This window comes from Puntigrus tetrazona, chromosome 13 (genome assembly GCF_018831695.1).
Source record: "Puntigrus tetrazona isolate hp1 chromosome 13, ASM1883169v1, whole genome shotgun sequence".
NCBI lineage: Eukaryota > Metazoa > Chordata > Actinopteri > Cypriniformes > Cyprinidae > Puntigrus > Puntigrus tetrazona.
The window spans coordinates 10,363,733-10,383,666 of NC_056711.1; the positions used below are offsets into that span (position 1 = coordinate 10,363,733).

At 38.7% G+C, this 19,934-nt stretch overlaps 1 protein-coding gene across 6 annotated transcripts in view; it reads left to right on the forward strand.

Annotated features, from left to right (window-relative positions):
- The window catches only part of LOC122357091, a 29,040-nt gene that overhangs the window by 7,170 nt on the left and 1,936 nt on the right, over positions 1 to 19,934 (forward strand). For 2 of the 6 annotated variants that reach the window (XM_043256295.1, XM_043256297.1), the window contains 5 exons: positions 354 to 419; positions 5,820 to 6,058; positions 7,333 to 7,461; positions 10,488 to 17,321; positions 17,703 to 18,098. In XM_043256295.1, the coding sequence (XP_043112230.1) occupies positions 354 to 419; positions 5,820 to 6,058; positions 7,333 to 7,461; positions 10,488 to 17,321; positions 17,703 to 18,098 (7,664 nt within the window). Of the gene's footprint in view, positions 1 to 353; positions 420 to 1,607; positions 2,031 to 5,819; positions 6,059 to 7,332; positions 7,462 to 10,487; positions 17,322 to 17,702; positions 18,099 to 19,934 lie in introns of those variants that run through there. The other 4 variants (XM_043256294.1, XM_043256299.1, XM_043256296.1 and 1 more) reach the window with 3 other exon arrangements.

Here is a 19,934-nt window from a genome sequence, read left to right on the forward strand (position 1 = left end):
TGTGCATTCAACTGTGGTCTGATATTCAATGGACCCTGAAAGGAATAATTTGGGCGACGTTATGCTACATTGAAAAGGCTACTCAACTTGGAATTTAGGGTTTATCTTAATAGGATCAACCTGTTGGGCTCCGTGCTTTTTCATGGATGACTCCAACCAGTTTGGTAGATTCCCAGAACGAACTTTAAGTACTCTTGGTAAACGTCCAGCAACCGCAGCACCAGAGACTGAATGAAGCATATAGTGACTTAAGTCTGCCATGCATCGCTCCAAAGACTGTTGCCTTTACCACAATTTGTATTGTATCTATGTCTTCTGATCTTTTACGTTACACATATTTGTCTTTGCCACAGGAGGGCGCTCCAGATAACGTGGTGCTATTTCCTCCAGAAGAAACACATTCTGACATGGTAAAAGAGGTACTGTAGGGACGGGTTTTAGTTGCACTGGGAGTGTGCATGGTATTTCTACATTAACCCTGATTCTGAAATATACTTAGTGAGAACATATCAACAAATATGGATTTGCAGAGAATTAATTTGGATGGTTTGTTTACTCCACTGAAAACATAATTTAAATCTGTGTTAAGTTGGCTTTAGCAAGTTTAAGATCTTTAAGATCTAAGGTCTTCCTGCATAGCTGTTTAGCTGGTTGGCCAACTTGTCCCCGATAGCTGACAATAAAAGTATTTTGCAGAAGCAAATGTCTGTGGATGCATAAGTGGTTCTCACAAACAGGTCATCCAGGGAGGCCACAGGACAAAACAAGCAATTAAAAAACATAAGACAAAACAAGTATATCTATATCTTAAATATTTGAGCCTAATCATTCCTAATCAGTAAAATTTAGCTCAAAGCATTTATTGAGCATATAAATGTGCACATAAACCTGGTAAATGTACATATTAATTGGTATTTAATATTTCTAGGTAATTAATGATATGTAAGAAAATATTGGCCCGTTTAACCCCTTTGATTTTATTTTTGTGATAGTGATGTTATTTTTGATCTATTTTAAAACTTGGTTAGACTGCTGGCAATTATATGTCAACCAAGCATGACAAGTTTAGATAATAGATAGTATTTTTAGAGTGTATAATCAGCTGAATAACCTTTGCAGAATACTGTAAATATGCAGATTTTACAAACCCTAATAGCAAAAATGTGAGATTTATTTGAATATATAAAGCAACGTATTTTAAGTACTGTAAATTACATTCACCATTTCCTTTTTGCATTTTCAACATTTTATGCACATTTGTTTTTCACTTGCAGTGCAACAAATTCATTTTAAATTGTTATTATTATTATTCTTTTTTTTTAATGCCAAGCTTTAAAATATATAATTGGGTAGAAACTAAGAATGATTTATTTATTTATTTTTTAAATCCTAAAAACCTCTTTAGGAGCAGTCTGTTTAAAATGCAGTATTTTTATAGGGACCCTAGTTAAGAAGCCTCCAAAAGTTAGTGTATAACATGATACCCCCCTGTGGGTTACGTCGAGTTTGACCTTTGGCCCATTTCCCAGTATTCACCTGCAACGTGTGCATCAGAGTGCAGTCCTCAGCCCCCCAGCAGGAAGTGACAGAACAGCAGCAGACATAAGAGGCAGGAGGTAGCTGGAGAGGGAGGGATCAGAGGGCAGAAGCGTCATGCTCAAAGAGTTACACAGAGGAGGGGGAGGGATCACTACTCAAGTTGCTCTGTGAGTGTTCTAGCCTGAGATTTGGTAGTACAGCTTCTCAGAAGGAACAGTCTGTCTCACACTTCCAGGGACTAGCAGAGATCTCCTGTGAAGGGCATGGATCTTTAGCAGGAGAGGTGAAGGGAGCTGAGTCAGGAGTCTGGGGAGGAGACTGGAACATAGGCACGACCGGCAGCATGTGTTGCAGCATGTTTGTGTCTTTGCCCGGCTGAACCAAAACACGCACACGTCTCAGCTTGCGCATACGGAGAGTTCAGCGCAGGGGTGCTGCACTGTCAAACTGCAGTAGTCTCGTGCAAATGTGTGTGTGTCTCTTTAGAGAAGGTGAGTTTCTGATTTATTTAGTGGCTTGCTGCAAATGTGAGTTTTATGTATGTATATTATGGATTTTGTTTGTATTCATATTTACCAGCTAAAAGTCCTTAAGGCAAAATAAATCTACAATTCTGTAGTTCTGCATGAGATATTAAGAGAATGTAATGGTGACACTTTAGGGACCTATTACTTACTAATTTTTTTTTTTGTCATATTACTAGCGTAGTATATTGACTGTTTATTAGTACTTATAAAGCACATATACTGTAAATGCCTTATTCTGCATAATAATATTTAGATTCCTTAATACTACAGTTAACCTAACAATTACCATAATAGCTATTAATAAGAAATTTATAGTTAGTTAATAGTGAGATGTGGTCCTCAAACTAAAGTGTAACAAGTGTGTAACTAAAGTGTTTTCCTTTTTTACATATATGTTTTTTTTTTTATTATTTAAAAAAAAGTGAAAAAAAAATAAAAAACTTATTGTGAAGTTATTTGTTTGCAATGTAAAATTTTTTTTTTTTTCTCTCAAGTGAACTGTTGCATGTTAGCTGAATAGTGCGTGTCCTAAATAGGGATAACACTTTGGTCAGTTTCATATAGTTGTTCAAAACTGGACTGCATTTCATATAATTTATGGGTTGTGTGTGTATCCCGCAACTATTTAGAGGTCAGTCTACTGTGTTGGGCTTATACAATTGCCATAGCAACCAGGAACACTGCACAGCAAGGACGCATGGTAGTTAACAGCAGGGATTTACTGTAGAGGAGGACAATGTGGTCTGTTAAAGGGGCAGGGCAAAAGAGACCATATGGGGTCTGCTTTTCAGGACCACTCATGCTGTAGGTCAAAGGACAAAGGAAGATAGTGGCCCTTTATTTAAAAAGACAGCAGTTATTTGAGGTTACCTGTTTCATTCTCCAAAGGCCCCTGTGTACTGTATGGATTAGCAGATCCGGGTAAGAGATTCCCTCTGTCTAGCTTATATCAGGTAAAATTCTACACCTACAGACAAATGTAGCTCAAGGAGTGTGATTTTTTTTTTTAGTTACTGTGTGCTCAGTGAAGTTTACTAGGGCTCAGGGTTCACAGCATAGACAGGAAACAGGAAGTTGTGGAACTTGAAACCAAGCATGAGAAACAAGATCATAAGCAGACAAAGTGTGCTATTATTCTATTAAACTCAAGTGTAGGTGTAAAAAATCTTACAGCTTCAATAAAATTTCAGTGAAATTTTAAAAAGTCCCTGCTTATGGTAAAAGATTTAAGTATTTGATGTATGCTAATGTTATTAAGTTAAAAATAGATAAAAGCTCAGATTCTAAATGTCACTGTGAAATGTTGAAAATTGTTTTAACATTTAATTAAAATTGTTTTATGGTTAATAAAATAAGATAATGCATTTTTAAACTTTATTTCAATAGCCCACATTAGACATTTAACAGCAAGTAACTTTTCAATTATATCAACAAGCAGTCATTATCCTTACATCTAACACTTTATTTTGATGGGTCCACAACATACAACATGTTGACTTTGAGATTCTTTGCAAGTATATCTCAACTTATTCTACTAACCCTAAACCTACCCTAACAGTCTACTCTGTGAGTTAAAAGGCATGTAGTTACAAAATTACCGTAAATTCTGGACTATAAAGCGCACCTGCATTTCCTTCTTGTATAGCGAGACCGATGGCCTTCAACTTAAAACTTGCATCATACGAACTTCTTCGTGTGGGTTCCATGATGAAGGGGTGAGGATTTGAAAAGATAGAGTTTGAAAGGATTGGTAATTTGTCGTCCTTCTATCCGCTTCTACCGACTTATATCTGCTAAAGAGGAACTAGCGTATTCTTCTTGAACTAGCGTATTCTTCTTTGCATTTATTTTGTCTTAGTTTTGATTCTAATTCCGGTTAGAGCTCCCCTAGCGGTGGGAAAAAATCTGCAGAATAGCCGCACCTTTGTATAAGCCGCATGGTTTAAAACCTATGAAAAAAGTAGCGGCTTATAGTCCAGAATTTACGGTACATATAGTTAGTAGAACGTCTATAATATCAAAATTCATTATAAATATAATAAAGATTATTAACAAGCATTAGTAGTCTCAAACGTCTGTACCCCATTCAAAAAGCATATTAAGGACTTGATTTGTTGTCTGTGGGTATGTAAACTGATTCTTAGGTTGATGACAAGACTTTTGGAGAAGTGTAGCAGACCTATTTTTTATTTGAAGCGCGGAGGGAGAGAGATTTAGGGATAGAGCGATACATTACGGTGATTGTTCGCTAGTGTGCGAAGTGCATCCTGTTCTTCAGGGATTTTTGGAAAATACAGCCATCTGTCACTACTAAATGTTACTGACATTTGAAACCGTTGTGTTTATTTCAGCCTTGTTTAACAAATAAAAACTCTGAATAAGCTAATGGAATCCGAACCCTTGAGTTTGTCTGCAGTTGGATCAGGGCATTTCATTTGATACTCTGACCTGATTCAAATTGAGTGGTGTTTGTGCTCAGGCCTGGGAACGTAGATCAATGCATGAACTCACTCTTAAAGTCTTAAAGCTCTTAGAACGTATAACACATAACCTGCAGCAGAGGTGGGAATGCAGTGCACCCGTGTGTATCAAGTGCATGTGATGTGTGTACAGGAGTCAAAGATGCTGAAAACAATGGTTAATGGATGTGGGGCTTCTGTGTAATGCATCTCTAATGTGGCCTGTGCTCCAGAGAGCCTGCAACATGATCTTCTTTTTCTGCACAAAGACTTGCCTGTGAGTCATTGTTGATCAATGAGCTTGCGTATGAATAAAATGAGTGTGTTTTGGAGGGGTAAGATTATCTCTTTTTTTTTTTTAAACGAGTGTTTATTATGCAAACGAGAGTGTAAAAATCATCAACTATTATAGAATTATTTGTGTTTGCTCTAGTTTAGAATTTACAAACATAGTTGGATATTATTATTTTATTTTATTGTTGTTTTTGTTTCTGTATTTTATTTGTAGATTATCCGCTGTTGCAACCCCTAACGTGAACGGGTGAAGAAAAAGCTTTTTTTTATCACCTATGTAAATTAAATAGGATTACACTGTGACAGATGCATTTATGAATGAGATTAAATACATTTAAACATCACATAGTAAATAATCTATGCCCGTATATGGATTTACATGTGTTTGTTTGGGCTGGGCTTTTACAAAATGCTTCAGAATTGAATCTGTGTTTAAGGTTCCCTGTGGTTAATGTAGCTCAGCTGAATGAAGCTATCTTATTTCATCTAGAAAGAATAGTGGTAAAACCAGTGAAGTCAGAACAATCACTTCATTTTTAAACAATAAGATAATGATTTCTATGGAAATTCATCATGAATTAATTTACAATAATGAAATTATGATTATTATAATTTATTTTGTAAAATTGTTTATTCATGTTTACAAACAAAGGGCATATGAACATGCCTGAACTGATCCCCAGCTGGTGTGTTGGATTCATAAAAAAAAAAGATTCGTCTAAAAATGCAAATAGCACAATAATAAACGATCAGGGTGTGTAATCTGAAATCATCTCAGCATTTTATTTATTTTTTTGTCATGGTGGGTGTGTTTTCTTTGATGTAATGCCAAACCCTGTACGTTTTGTAGGAACGTAATCTCGGTTTGAACAACTGACTTTTTTTGCAAAGTGGCAAGTATTTTTTAGGTGTGTGCAGCTGCTCTGACTGATTTACGGATCTCTAATTAAAAACAGATTGCACCGGTCTGTGCTCTAACTACTTTTGTTGTGTTTCTCAGGCTGCAGTCCACACTGACAAGGTGAGCGCACTGAAGGAGAATTCTGCCACTGCAGAGAACGGATCTGTCCACACTGATTCAGTCAAAGCAGAGCCACAGGTGTCTGCTGACGAGGAAGAAAAGCAGCGAAGACAGGAAGAGGAGGATAAAGACGAGCTAGAGTTTCCTCATGATCTGCTGCCCAGCATAGACCTCGACCTCAGCACAGAGCTCAATCTCACCTGGGGAACCTCGCTTGGGTAGGTCTCAACAGTTTCCCTCTCTCATACTAACACATCGATCACCTCGGGGAACTGATCTGAGGAGTGAATCTGTCATTTGACACTTATCAAGAGGGCAAGTTTAAACAGGATCCCTGATTCTTTTGAAATTCTTTTTGATTCACGTGTGATGCAAATGTTTCCACCTTTCGGTTATGTTTTGCATACTGGTAAACAAAAAAAAATATTTTGCATTCCTGGAAACAAAAATAGAGAGATTAAAAAGGTGATAATGGTTCATTTGTTAGTTAAAGGTATGGTATTCGGTTACTGCTGTCACCAATTACTCACCCTTGTATCATTCCAATCCTAAATGAAATTTGAGATGTTTTGATAAATGTCTCATTTGAGTAAATGACTGAACTTTAATTTCTACGAAAGTTCAATGAAAGGGGCCGTAAAATTGTGAACGCACCTGGGAGTTTATGATGCAAAGAATTTTAATATATTTATGGAATGAAAATTCAGTAATTATTTTCAGGGAAAATGTTCTTTACTTAATATCCTAATGATTTTTGGCATTAAAAGAAAAAACAATCATTTTGTCCCATACAATGCATACTTGGCTATTGATAAAAATATACCTCAGTGACTTAAGACTGGTTTTGTAGTCCAGGGTCCCATAATAGTCTTGAAACTGAGAGCCATAGATTAGATTGGACTTTGATACTTGCTCACTCGTTTATGCCACGGTTTACTATGTTTCACAATCAAAGTAAAACAGAAGACATATTATACGAAGATCCTTCCTTGTGCTCGCTTGGCTGGATAAACACAGAGTGAATTTCCATTAATCTCTGACTCATTCCTATGGAAAACCTGACTGAATGGACAATTGGCAGGCCTACAAAAAAGCCGCAAACCTTGCCAGCTGTTAAGGTGGTAGAACCCAGACATACTCCAATGACTTTTATTTTACGGTACGGAGGTAATGCTAGTTAAAATTAAAGGCTTGTTTAAAGACATGCTACTAGTATTTTACATTATAAGTACTATTTTCATACATATATAAATTATGCATTCTATGTCACAGTATGTATAAATAGCAAGAGATTTTCTTAGAAATCTGTGAGTGTTGTGAATACATTTCAATCGCCTGTTGACAAAGCGGACAAAATGTTTGTTGTAAAATGATTGTGATAAAACCCATCTTCTTAGATTTATTTTTATAGCTTCATTAGTAATTGAATCTTGAGTCCTGACGTTATGAGGCTTATATTCATGGGTATTTATTTGTGTATGTGTGTGTAAAGTTTTGAGCAGGGGAGCTTGGATGAAATGAAGAATGAGGCTGTGGCACTGGGTGGCACTGCCAACCCTCTGCTGGCAGGCCTAGAGCACTACATGGAGGCCAGTCCACCAGTAGTGGGCCTCGTGAAGAGGTAATAGAGGGATGATTAAAATGGAGACAGAGAGATACCAGTCTGTTACGGCATAAGAGACAGACATTGGTAACTCGGCCAAAGTGTATTCATGTTTTCATATGTAATAGATTTTGGTGAGATCTCTTTTGCTCCATTTTGTATTTTGGGTGTGATTGTTTAAGTGTGCTGTGTAAATGGGGTTTCCTTTCAGTAAGCACAAAATAATTTTACATTTTAAAATGTTGAATTTTAGTCACATTTATGTTACTCTGCAGTATATGCATAAAGATGTAGAAAAGAACATGAGAAAAATATTTTAACCAAGGTGAGGATATTCGGATTCTAAATAATATCATTAACAAACAGCAACTTGGAGAAAATATCTTACAAAATATCTTAATAAACATAAACATATCTACAGTACCTCCCCTAGTAAAAATAAATAGGACCTATACTAATAATTTTTTTTCACATACAATACACTATACATAAATACATTTACATGTTTATGTACTAAAATGTTGTGCTTTTCGTAAACTGAGACAGTATATTTATAGTCGATATAAATCGAAACAATGCACTTCAGTTTCGCAGACGTATTGTTAAAGTAAAACTAAAAATATGTATATTTGATTGTGCTATAAAGTTGGACTATTGCAAGTATAGTTCAGGTAAACTTTAAATATTTAACATTTAAAGAGAAATATTAATCAAAGATCATATAATCCTATACAACAGTGACATCTAAAAACATTTTAGGTGTAATATTAAAAAACGTGCATGGTGCACAAGTTGGACTCAAAATAAATTTTAATTACAATGCTTATATTAGTAAGTTTCAAGTGATATGTCAGTAAATATTTTAATAGAATGGAACTTAGCATGTTCTTAGTTATGTTTATAGAACATACAGTATGTTTATGAACGCATCCAGAAACAGCTTGCTTTTAATGGTAAACACAAAATCATTTTTTAAAATATATTACAAACATTTTATTTACATATTTGGATACCTCATCTGTCATGTTCAGGATGATATTTGAATATATGATATGATATTTAAACATGACAGATAAAGTATCCAAATATGTAAATAAAATATGTAAATATTTAGGATGAAAAGGTTTTTTTAAAAAAACATTTACACAAATCTGTTAGCACTGTAGCTGTACTAGCTGGGTTAGTGGTCTATTGAACATGTTTGACTTTAAAGCTGGTTGAGTTGGTTTGCAGTGAACTAAACTGGCGTTGTTTTTGGTTGTGTTTTGATCGGCTGCAGCTGACATGACTCTTTAACACGCATGAGGTGAAAGGGTATGGTTTACCACACTGGATCGGTAATATACAGCATGAGAAGTGCCTTCCTTAACAGGAAGCTATGTTTGAGTTTGGTGTGTGCATATTTGCCGTCTTTTGTGTGTGTACATTCAGGTTTTTTTTTCTGTTGAGAGAGTTATCAACACATTATTACATGTGGTTGCAATTGCATAGACTTGTGCAGGCACAGACAGATGAGATCTACATTCATACTTCACATGCTTTAAGAGTCTGCTACATGTTAGTTTGTCTCAGCTAAATCCTGTCAGAGTCAGCTGTTTATGTTTTTTTTAAATTAATAATATATGTATTCTTTTGTGTTTTTTGCCAGAAGAGCAATAGAAGTGCTCAGGGAAGGGCAGAGGATTGTGGGTATTGAAATTCTGCTTGACAGTGCAGTAGGGAGTGGTTGCAGTTCTGTAATTCTTTCAGACATACAGTATGCCATAAGGCCTGAAGTAAATTTTAGCACATACAAGCATAATTGCTGTAACTTAAACTGCAGTACAGCTGTCTGACTTTCCAGTTATGCCAGAGAAGGGTTGTAAACGTTTTTCTTGTCTCCTCTGAATGGGAGTGGCAGCTTCCAGTCATAATCATTTACTGAAAAAAGAAAAAGGCTGCATGGTTGTGCCTGTTGTCATCTATATCAGCAAGTTGTCAGGTCATGTGAGTGCTGTGGTCCAATCAGAGAGAAACCTATGAGGATCTGCTTTCTCATTTGTTGCCATTTGAGGTGAAGGTGATTGATAGATTTTTTTGTTTAAAATGACAGGCAAAAATTTGTTAGCTAAGCTTTCTCTGTTCTGTTAATTCCCCTGGAGGCACAGAAATAAGCACACTAAGGTGAAGCAGGCAGTGTGGGGGAATCATGGTTGTCATATTAGATCAGCTGGAGCTACTTTATTGGGTTGTTAGTCACTGACAGTGTTTCAGCTCTAGAAACGTGATATGCAGAGTCACTGTGATTCACAAGGTTCTATGTCTTCTGCAGTAATAAGGTTTTTAATAGCATTTAGCAGGTTTTTTGGCTGATGCTGTTCTGTCATACGTACTGTATAGGTAGTCAGTTACACTGGGTGCTTAATGGATGTTAAAAGCATTGAAGCATTAACCTTGCTCTAAACCAGTATGTGATTTTCTGCCAAGTCCATAAGACTTCAGGCTAAGTCTTTATGTAGGCATTTTTTACTTGGCAAATACTCATTTTACCTTTTAAAAAAATGTCAGCATCTTGATTTTTACCTCAATAAAAATGTAACAGAATTTCAAGTGATTTATACTATTCATAAATTTGAAATGAGGAAATGAAGTGGTTTGCACAGTGTGCCCCATAAATAAAAAAGTAAATATATTGCACTGTGTATAGTAAAACCAAGGTAAGAAATATAGTCTTAATTTCAAGGTATATTCTTGATAAAAAACTAAATGTTTTATTATCATGCAATTTTATTCTCAAGCAAATTTACCTGCTTTTAAGACAACAAAAATGCTATTAATTATGATTCATTTATAGTGATTATTCATTTTTGGAGTGTGTGTGTGTGTGTGTGTGTGTGTTTTGTATCTTGCACATTTATTTGGGTTTAGTTGTACATATGCATGAACTCTCATCCTGTCTCTGGCATGAGGTGGAATGGATTGCTTTGGCTTGGTGTGGAATGACCGGCTGATTGTTTCTCAGAGCAGTTTTATTCTTATTTATCTCTTTTGGTGAACACTGATAGCTGTGATGGTGACCAAGTTTCTCCTGACACCTCATCGCTGGCCCAAGCCCACTTGTCTAGTGAATCTCAGCAACATGTTCCATCCCTCAATCCTTTGGCTGCCCAGATGGATTATGAACTCCAGGAAGCTTTTAGGGAATGTGAAGATGAAATGGCTGCTCTTGGCATACCCTCCCATGCAGACAGATGGACTGCAGGTGATCTGGACAGGTTTTTTTCTGTAAGTTATGAGAAAAATCAAACAGAGAAAGCTGAAGTCAAAAATGGTTCATCATCACATAAACCTGCCGAATTTAGTGAAGGTTGCCATGGAAATGATGGAGCACACACAAATGACTTAACAGCGGGTGAAGAGGGGGTGTTTAGCTTCAGAGATTATGTTCTAGGAAGAAAGCAAAATGATACATGTACAGTTGGAGCTGAGGATGTCAAAAACATTCAGGATATAACAGAAAACCACAGTGAAGAAGCAAGCCAGCTGTCAGAGGCAGAACAGCAAACAAAGTCAGAAGTAGAGACAAAAATAGACACAGCTGAGAACATAGCTGGTCAACAAAACAAATATACCATATGGACAGGTACGCAAACAACATCAGAGATTGATGCGGCAAAGGAAACACTGACACAAGATCAATCAATAGAAGATATCTGCTCTTTGAAAAACAAACTGGAGGATGAGAGTTCATCACAAGATGAAGACCGAATAGATGTTATAGCACAGACAACCCAGAGAGAAACAGGAGTAATTCAAGAGACAAATCCTTTGAATGAATATAAATGTTCTGCAAAAGCTGCACAGATGAATCAGAACTCGGATGAATTAAAAATAGAGATGCATAGTCAGTTAATTAGTGATTTACTGGCGTGCCCATCCTCACATACGGATAAACATGCTGGTCACACGTTGCATCTAGAAGCTAAAATAAGCATACAACCAAACATACAGAAACAGGTGCAGTCAGGGACACATCAGCGGGTAAATGGAACGATAGAAACAAACACAAAAGTGGGATCAAGCCTTGACCATCAAAGACAGGAATTAGGACTCCCAGAACAGCTGAGTCCTGAGGGTAAACAATTAATCTGCTCCCCACCTCCAGAACCCGAAGCTCATCTTTCCCTGGACTCTCCACAGGGGCCTGAGCAAAATGATAAGCAGGATCAGACAGATGGACCCTGCAAATCAATATCAGAACTTGAAACCATACACCACAATCACTGTGCAACAGGGGAAGTCAGACATGAAAAAAATGTGTCTGCTGTTGTGATTGATTTCTGCCAAGCTACATCAGCCTCTGAATATGAGCCCATAGGGAAATGTGACTTAGAGACATATCCACAGGAGCAGAAGAATGGACTTCCTTTAGGCGATGAATCTGACGCACACGCACCACTGTGGGAGAATTCACATGCTTTGAGCCGTGTCGGTGCAGAAGAGGAGGAGGAAGAGAGTGCCCTTGAAGGGGCTTCAGCTGAGTCCACTGCCTCCACATTGCTACAAACAACACCCACGATGCCAGAAATGATAGAAAGCGAGGGAGAGAAGAAGAGAGGTGATGCGTTCCAAAGTGCCGCAATAATATTACAAGCAGCAGAGAGAGAATCGGCAGTGCTGGAAGCGGATGAGTCTCTCAGCTCAGAGGAAACATTAAGTGAATTTATAGCTGAAAAGAGACAAGAATGCACCTCAGTAATTTTTCCAGACATTAAGTGCTCACCTGTTCAGAAAGAGGAGGCGAATGAGGAGAACTGTGGCAACTCGAAGGAGAGTAAGGGAAAGGGAGGGGGTCTGATGATCGCATTCTCCCCAGCCGGAGACAAGGATACATGCACGGTCGGCACAGAGGACAAAGCTCTGGTCACCTATTCCTCTTCAGGCGTCCTTGAAACATGTGACTGGAAGGTGGAGAGTTCCCGATCAAAGGAGAGAAAAGGAGAGAGTGAAGAGGAGGGGAAAAAGGCAAGCGAAGGCGGAGCACAGAACACAGCACATGCCAGCAGGGTGTCACAGACAGAGGCAGCGACCGAGACGTGTCCATCCCATCGCATCACAGCATCACCAACGGCAACACAAGACCAGAGTGACCTCATCCATCCTGCCACAGCAGACACAGCCCCGTTTGCTCTGACCATCAACAGAATAAACGACTGCGACTCCATCAGCCCATCCCCTCCTCTTTCCCACATAAACTCTACAAAGACAGAAGCGCAGAGAGAGGAAGAGGCTAATCTGAATCCGAGCCCAAGTGCATCAGGAGCAGAACTGCCAGGCAGTGATAGATCACTTCCACCAGCAGTTTCTTCAGAAAACGAATGTCTCACTGCGCAAGTCAACGATCAACAGGTACTAAGCTCTTCACAGATTAGAACCGCAAGCTGTGACACATCCATCAAGACACAGCAAGAAAAACAAGAAATAACTTCTACAAGTGAAGACACATCTCAATCTGCTGAGCTACAAATAAACATGAGGGATATCGCCAAAGTGGAAGGGTCTCCAAAAGGTATGCAGAGCTCTTTTGAGAACCAAAATGATACAACATTGAAATGTCAAATGACTGAATGTGCTTCTCTGCCCCCATTGATGGTATTTGAAAGTCTACATCATCCAGTAAAAGAAGCTAGCTTCAACTTTAAAGGTTTTTTCAGCATCAGTAAACCAGCACTTCCTCTTCAGACAGAACTGACCACTGGTCAGAGAAATAATAACCTGCATGGAACAGAAAAAGAACCTACTGCCTCTGAAGAAGAAGGTAAAGAAGAAAAAAATGGAAAGCAGAGAGAAAAAGTGGAAACAATGTTTAAAGAGTCAAAGAAAAGCAGAGAAATGATTAGTACATCTCAAACGCAGGCTGATACTACTGTAAAACTTGGAGAAAATGTTAATGTAAATATGAGCAGCTGTGAAGACAATGGAAAAGGGATAGATAAAACTCCTGATGTCAGCAAGGGAAATCCTGTTTCATCACTGTCAGCTGCAGGTGAGACCACCTGTGTTACTGAAGCTAAGGATGTGGTTAAAGAAACTCTAGAAGCAACTGAAGTAAGTGAAGAGAAGCAAGAAAATAAAGAATTTTTGAATGTTACTCCGGTCATTCCAGATAACAGAGATGAGTCAGCATTCACTGAGAAGAACAGTGTTTTACTACCGGATGTATATACACAAGAGGGTCATAATAGCAGCCCTGCTGTGGATGGTGAACAGGCTATGACTATGTCTGAAGGAGCTGAACAAAGACATACAGAATTTACACTTATTGCCAAGGAAAAGCCGAATGAAGAAACTAAATTTGGGTTGCCTGAACCTGGTGATATAGAACTAACATGTCCAGGTAATTCAGAGAATCTTGTTAATGACAGTCGAGAGCATGAGTCAAAGTCAGAAAAATACTCATGTGAAGTTGAGTCAAAGGTAAAAACCAACTCCATGTCTCCAGCAGCTGGCCCAGACATAGACAGCATGTACCCTTGTACACAACTAGACAAGAAATCCAATACCGAGCAGACTACTACAATCTCAGAGTGTGACGACATGCTGCCATATCAGACTGAATCACAATTCAGGAATGAAATGATGAAAAATGATGCAGCCGGTGCTGGGGACACAACTGTCCCTTTTCTTCCTGCAGCGGAGACTATAGTACCAGCACAAAAGGATCTTTCCTCAACTACCACACAAAGCACTAACAGTGATGCCAGGGATGTGTCTATCATTGTACTAAAGGCTCCGGGCCCAATGCTGAGTCACTGTGAGTCTGTTAATGACTGTGATATCGTTGTAGCGGGACCTGGGAAGGATTGCAGTGTGAACTGTGTTTGTGATTCAGAGATTGTTAAGAATATTACAGACAAATCTAATCAACAGCTGGATGTGAATGAAGAGATGTTAAGATCTCAAAATGCAGATGCAGGTTTGTCCCCACAGGAAATTGCAGCATCGTCTAGGAACCTTTTGATTACAGCTGACAGACTAGAACAGGCAGGTGGTTCACCACTAGAGTTAAAGAACCCAGATATTGTTGGAAATGCAAAGATGAAATCGAATGAAGGAAATGTGGGTGTTGGAGAAGTTAGAAAAGAGAAGAGTGAAGGACATTTCAATTCTGCATATGAAAATAATATCTGCAATGCACCTTCAAATGCTACTACAGAAAATGATTTAATTAATAACGACATGTCTGAAGAATTCAAGCATGCAAAAGGGGGAGTGGACAACAAGAAGCGTGTAAAGGAAGCTAAAGAAAAATCCAATGCAAAAAATGAAACTAGTGCCTCTCAGGAAGAAGGGAAGGAACAAAAAAATGGAAAGCAACGTGAAAGGAAGGGACAAGAAGGAATGCGCATTAGGGAGCAGAAGCATAACAGAGAAGAGACAAATTCCCCTGAAACATCCTGTGTTGGTGAAATACTTAATTATCATCCTGCTTTAACAATGCAACAAAGTCCTAATGATAAAATCAAATGTGATTCACTCCTGACACACTTGGAAGAAAATATCGTTACACTGCTGACTGAGGAACCTGTTCAACATGTATCTGACAGTGTGAAAATAAATGACAGTATATCCAAAGGATTAAGTCAGGTGATGGGAGGAGAGCAAAACAGTGAGTTTGTACAAGAAAATGAGGAACAAAATGTAAAATCCATTGCAGAAAAGGACAGCAAAAAAATAACAAACACCGCTCAAGAACAGAATGAGATTGCTGCAAAAGAAAAATCTGATCAAACACATGGAGAAAATCATACATTAATAAATCTCTCTAAACTATCAGGAGAAAAAACAATATTAGATGAAACCATTCCAAGCAGAAAATTACAGTCTAGCCCTATGCTTGATCCTGGTTTAACCTCTGAAGTGATTATAGAAGAAGCTCTGGGTTGTAAAAGGGCACTAACTGAAAAATCTCATCCGGTTGTTGATCACACCCTGCCTGCAGTGCCTGCAGTGGTGAATGCCTCTCCTGAGAGAGACCACACACAAGATCCAATGGGTCTGAGCCAGCCAGATTTGGCATTTTCACAATCCAGAGAGCTCCAGCTGCAGCAGAACTTTATGAGTGCCCCAGAAGCAATGTTAAGTATGAGTAAAAGCAATGTTTTTGAAAATGCTGAGACTACTAATGATGCAAATGCTGAGGCAAGTGAAAAGCAAGAGAAGGTGGTGATGTATTGTAGTGCAGAGGCTCCAAGATCCCTAAACAGCACATCAGAGAGTGCTGCACTGGTGGGGGGCTATAACAAAGATGTTGCTGTGTTCAATATATGTCCAGAGAATGAAAAGAAGACAATTCAAACATTATATCATAAAGGTGGGAAATTTCCTGTTTGTGGTGAACGTACTTCAAGTGAAATCCAAACTCAGTCAGCTCCCAACTTGTCTGTAACAGCATCGTCAGCTTCTGAAACTTTAGAAGTCAACCGGGTTATAGAGGCTACAGAGGCAAAAGAGCCTGCCACCTCAGCATCACAAGAAAGTGTGAGTAAACATGCAGATTGTACCGAATCACAGGTCAGCGTGAATGGACATGAGAATGTGTGTGATCAAATCCTTCACACCAAGAACTCAGAATTTCCTGTAAATCACTCAAGTGCGTTCTCTGTGATTCCCACCCTCTCACACCATGAAACAGGACTTAAAACAGAAGAGAAATGTTTAGACTCTGTTACCCCTGGAGACACTGGAAAGACTGAGATCAGTTCTGATTCAATGAGTGATGTTGCACAGATGTCTACAGCAAAACCTTCCCAAATTCAGCAAGAGAAAGAATTTGTTTTTCAGTCCTCTGATTGCCAGCTCTCCACCACCACATCCTCTGCTTCTGTGCTCCAAAAAAGTATTAAAGAGGAAAATGAGATAAGTGTGGATCAGGCCCCTAAAGATGCACTAGAACCTAACACTCCTAATTCCACTCCCAAATCTGAGACAGCAGCCTGGAGGATGGAGCAGCTTAATAAGCATTTGTCAGAGCAATTCCCAGACGGTACCCAAAACACAGAGGAGCAGAATACACAGTGTTCTGAACAGCAATTACAACATGTAAGAACTTGTTTGGACACTGCAAACACAATCAGTTCTATGAAAGAAGAAGACACCATTTCAAATTATGTACAACAGCGAGAAGGAATTCAGGAAGAGATAAGTAAACAGATGGTGGATAAAGAAAAGAACACAGCCATTGAAATGGATTACATAGAAGTGTTCAAAGGGTCTTCACAGTCTGTAATTGAAGAAAGCATCTTTAAAGAAAACCAAAGCAAGTTGGAGCAGGCTTTATGTTCCCCTGATCAAGCAATAGTTAATAATTCAGACCAGCAAATTAAAAAAGCCTCTAATGTGACACTGTACCCTGAGACCTCTGTCTGCTTAGTGTCTGACCCCCAGGATTCCCAGTCCCCTTCTGTAGACAATCAACACTGTAGTCAGCAGCCCACTAAGTCTTTTATCCAAAATTTACGTGAAAATGCCTCAAAGACAGTTGAAGGTAGCAGTGGACAGAGTGAAATAGCACATAGCTCTCCTGGAGACACAGAATCCCTTCTAACCAAAAAAGCAATAGAAAAAGATGACAGGGAAGCTATTAAAGATAAAGTCAGTAAGGTGTCAACAGTTGCAGATGTGTTGCTGGGTTCAGGCACAGGAACAGAGCAGGTATCACAGGTTACCTACAGTTCAGACAGCCAAGTCCTAAGTGCAGCCTTTGTACCTGAGAGGTCAGATGCAGTCAACTCCTCTGAAGGTTCTGATTGGCTCAAAGCTTTGAAGGAGGCAGCCTCCATGTCTCAGATCATTCCAGAGCACAGAGATGAGACTGCCTGTGGATCTACAGAAAACAGGTACATTTCATTTGATGTTTGTTTTTAAAATGACAGGCCGTGAAGGAAATGAACTTTGTCATGCTTACAAATATGTTGAAAGAAATGTAGTGCTTTTCATTGCCAATGATATAAGTATACTTTATTATCACGTGACGTTTTGAGTGAAAATGGAGCCAAGTACAAGTACTACAGCCCATTATCTCCTGAGGGTGACCTCAACAGTGACATCAACTCATGCCCTTTAGGGCAAGAAAGAATCCTTTCATACCCACGCACAAACACAAAGTGGGCTTCACATATTTGAGCACCACACATACACTTACATGCATACAGGCTATAAGGATTTTTCATTACGACAAACAGTAAGAAAATTTTCTTCTTTGTTTATTTTCTCTTTAGACCATTTGAGACCCTCCGTTCACCTCAGACTGATCTAGAATTCTGCACCCCATCTGAAGAATATTTTCCTCCTGCTCCTGAGGAGAGTTTTCTTCCAGCACCTGAGGAGAGTTTTCCTCCTGCTCCTGAAGATAGTTTTCCTCCAGTACCTGAGGAGAGTTTTCTTTCAGCACCTGAGGAGAGTTTTCCTCCAGCACCTGAGGAGAGTTTTCCTCCAGCACCTGAGGAGAGTTTTCCTCCAGCACCTGAGGAGAATTTTCCACCTGCTCCTGAGGAGAGTTTTCCACCTGCTCCTGAAGACAGTTTTCCTCCTGCTCCTGAGGAGAGTTTCCCTCCAGCACCCGAGGAGAGTTTTACCCCTATTACTAAGCAGCCAGAAGAACCACCAGACTACAGGTGAGATCTTTTGCATGCTCCTTATGTACTTTTATGAAATTATTTACCACTTCCTTGGTTTGTTATTGTGTTATTTGCTACTTTCCAAAAAGAAATTTCCCTTAATTTATGCTACAGGATCCTATAATAGTGTTTAGGCCCAGATAATTACACCGATAGATAACTGATAGAAGGGTCATGTATTGCATCTGGGGTTGTCACTTTTTTGTGTTCAATATTTATTTGGATTGGCTGAATAGGATAATGTGTAATGGATATTGTCATTTTCAATGCTTAAATATACCAAATTGCTACATGGGTGTTCAGAGATCCTTTTGGTTGAATTTTGGAGCATTGCAATATGCACTTAGTTTTCCATTCCCTCTCGTGAGTCTATATCTGCTCTGTTGCAGCAGCCACAGCAGATGAAAGTGGAGCACTTGGTGCTTGTCAGTCAGAGGTTTTAGCCTAGCACCTCATTTAGAAGACATGCCGAAGCCAGAGAGAAAGAAAGATAAAAGAAAAGAGAGAGTGGTGGACAAAGTGATAGGCAATGAGGGGAAAGAAGAGAGAGTAACTGACTGTAAATTTGTCCCAGTATCCCTGAACGGCCCACTCTTTGTTGCCTGTCACAGATGTGGACTAAAGAATTTTGCATGTATCTGTCAGTATGTGTGTGTGTGCACGTGTCTTGCTTAAGCATGCATATGTGTTTGCTATTTGCACCAACGCCCTCACATGAGGTCATACCAAGAGGTCTGTCAGCGTGGAACAAAAGCCATAGTTCAGGGCCGCTCCAGTTCAGAATATTACTCTGTGTGTGTAGATAGATAGAAACAGTCAAGAAAGAAAAGAGAGGGATACAGGGAAATAAAAGAGAGAGGGAGTGTGAAGTGGCTGCCTGAGGAATTTTGAGTGGCTTGCTTAAAAGAATAGTCACACACTTTACTTTGGGTACTGATCACGGGTGAGTTTCACTAAACCTCATTTGCTGCTTAAAATTACATTTTTCTCTTTTTCTCAATATTACTAATGGTGTAAACTGCTGGAGAATACAGCCTTGTGGATATTTGGTGAGATGTTAATTACAGATGGTTTGTGATGATCTCACTGGATGGATGGGGGAGGGACAGTAGGAAGACAGGGAGGGTAGAAGGAAGTGTGTTGTGGAGTCTGTCTCTCATTCTTTCAAATTTGCTAGCTTGCTCATTCTGTTTGTTTTGACAGTGTCAGACACCTGATGATAATGATTTGCTCTATGTTGACAGAAGGTTAAATTCCGTTATTGTAAGGAATGAAGTAGATTACACAGGACTTTATGGGTGCAGTTAAGATACCTTTGCTCTTGGTAATGTGTAATATATACCTCTGTAGACAACTTGTGTTGCTGCACTAAACCTGCTTTTAGACATGAACCCATAAAATACTGTGATACATATCGTTTGTGGCATGTGAATTTACTTTATTTTATTTTGGAGATGGTATTTTGAACTATGTGGTTTGAGGGATTCTTTATAAATGAAATACATTGCAAAACTATAGCCTGATGGTTTTAGTCAGATGTTTTAGGCTAGCTACCAACTTTCCACATGTACAAGCTAATATTATCTTGTTAAGATAAACCTGCAGATTTTACTAGAAGCCTGTAAGATGCCTTAGGTTACCGTTCAATGGAAACTACAGAAAATATTTATTTTCTGCAGTTAGTTAGGAAGTTGCTAATTTACATTTAAAGTCTTGGTGTTAGTACCTCATCCGGAACAGCTGAATGACAACATAGTAATGTTTGAGAGATGCTATTTTTTTATATCGCCTACCACAAAGTTGCTAAATAGGTCACATACAACAGACTTCTGT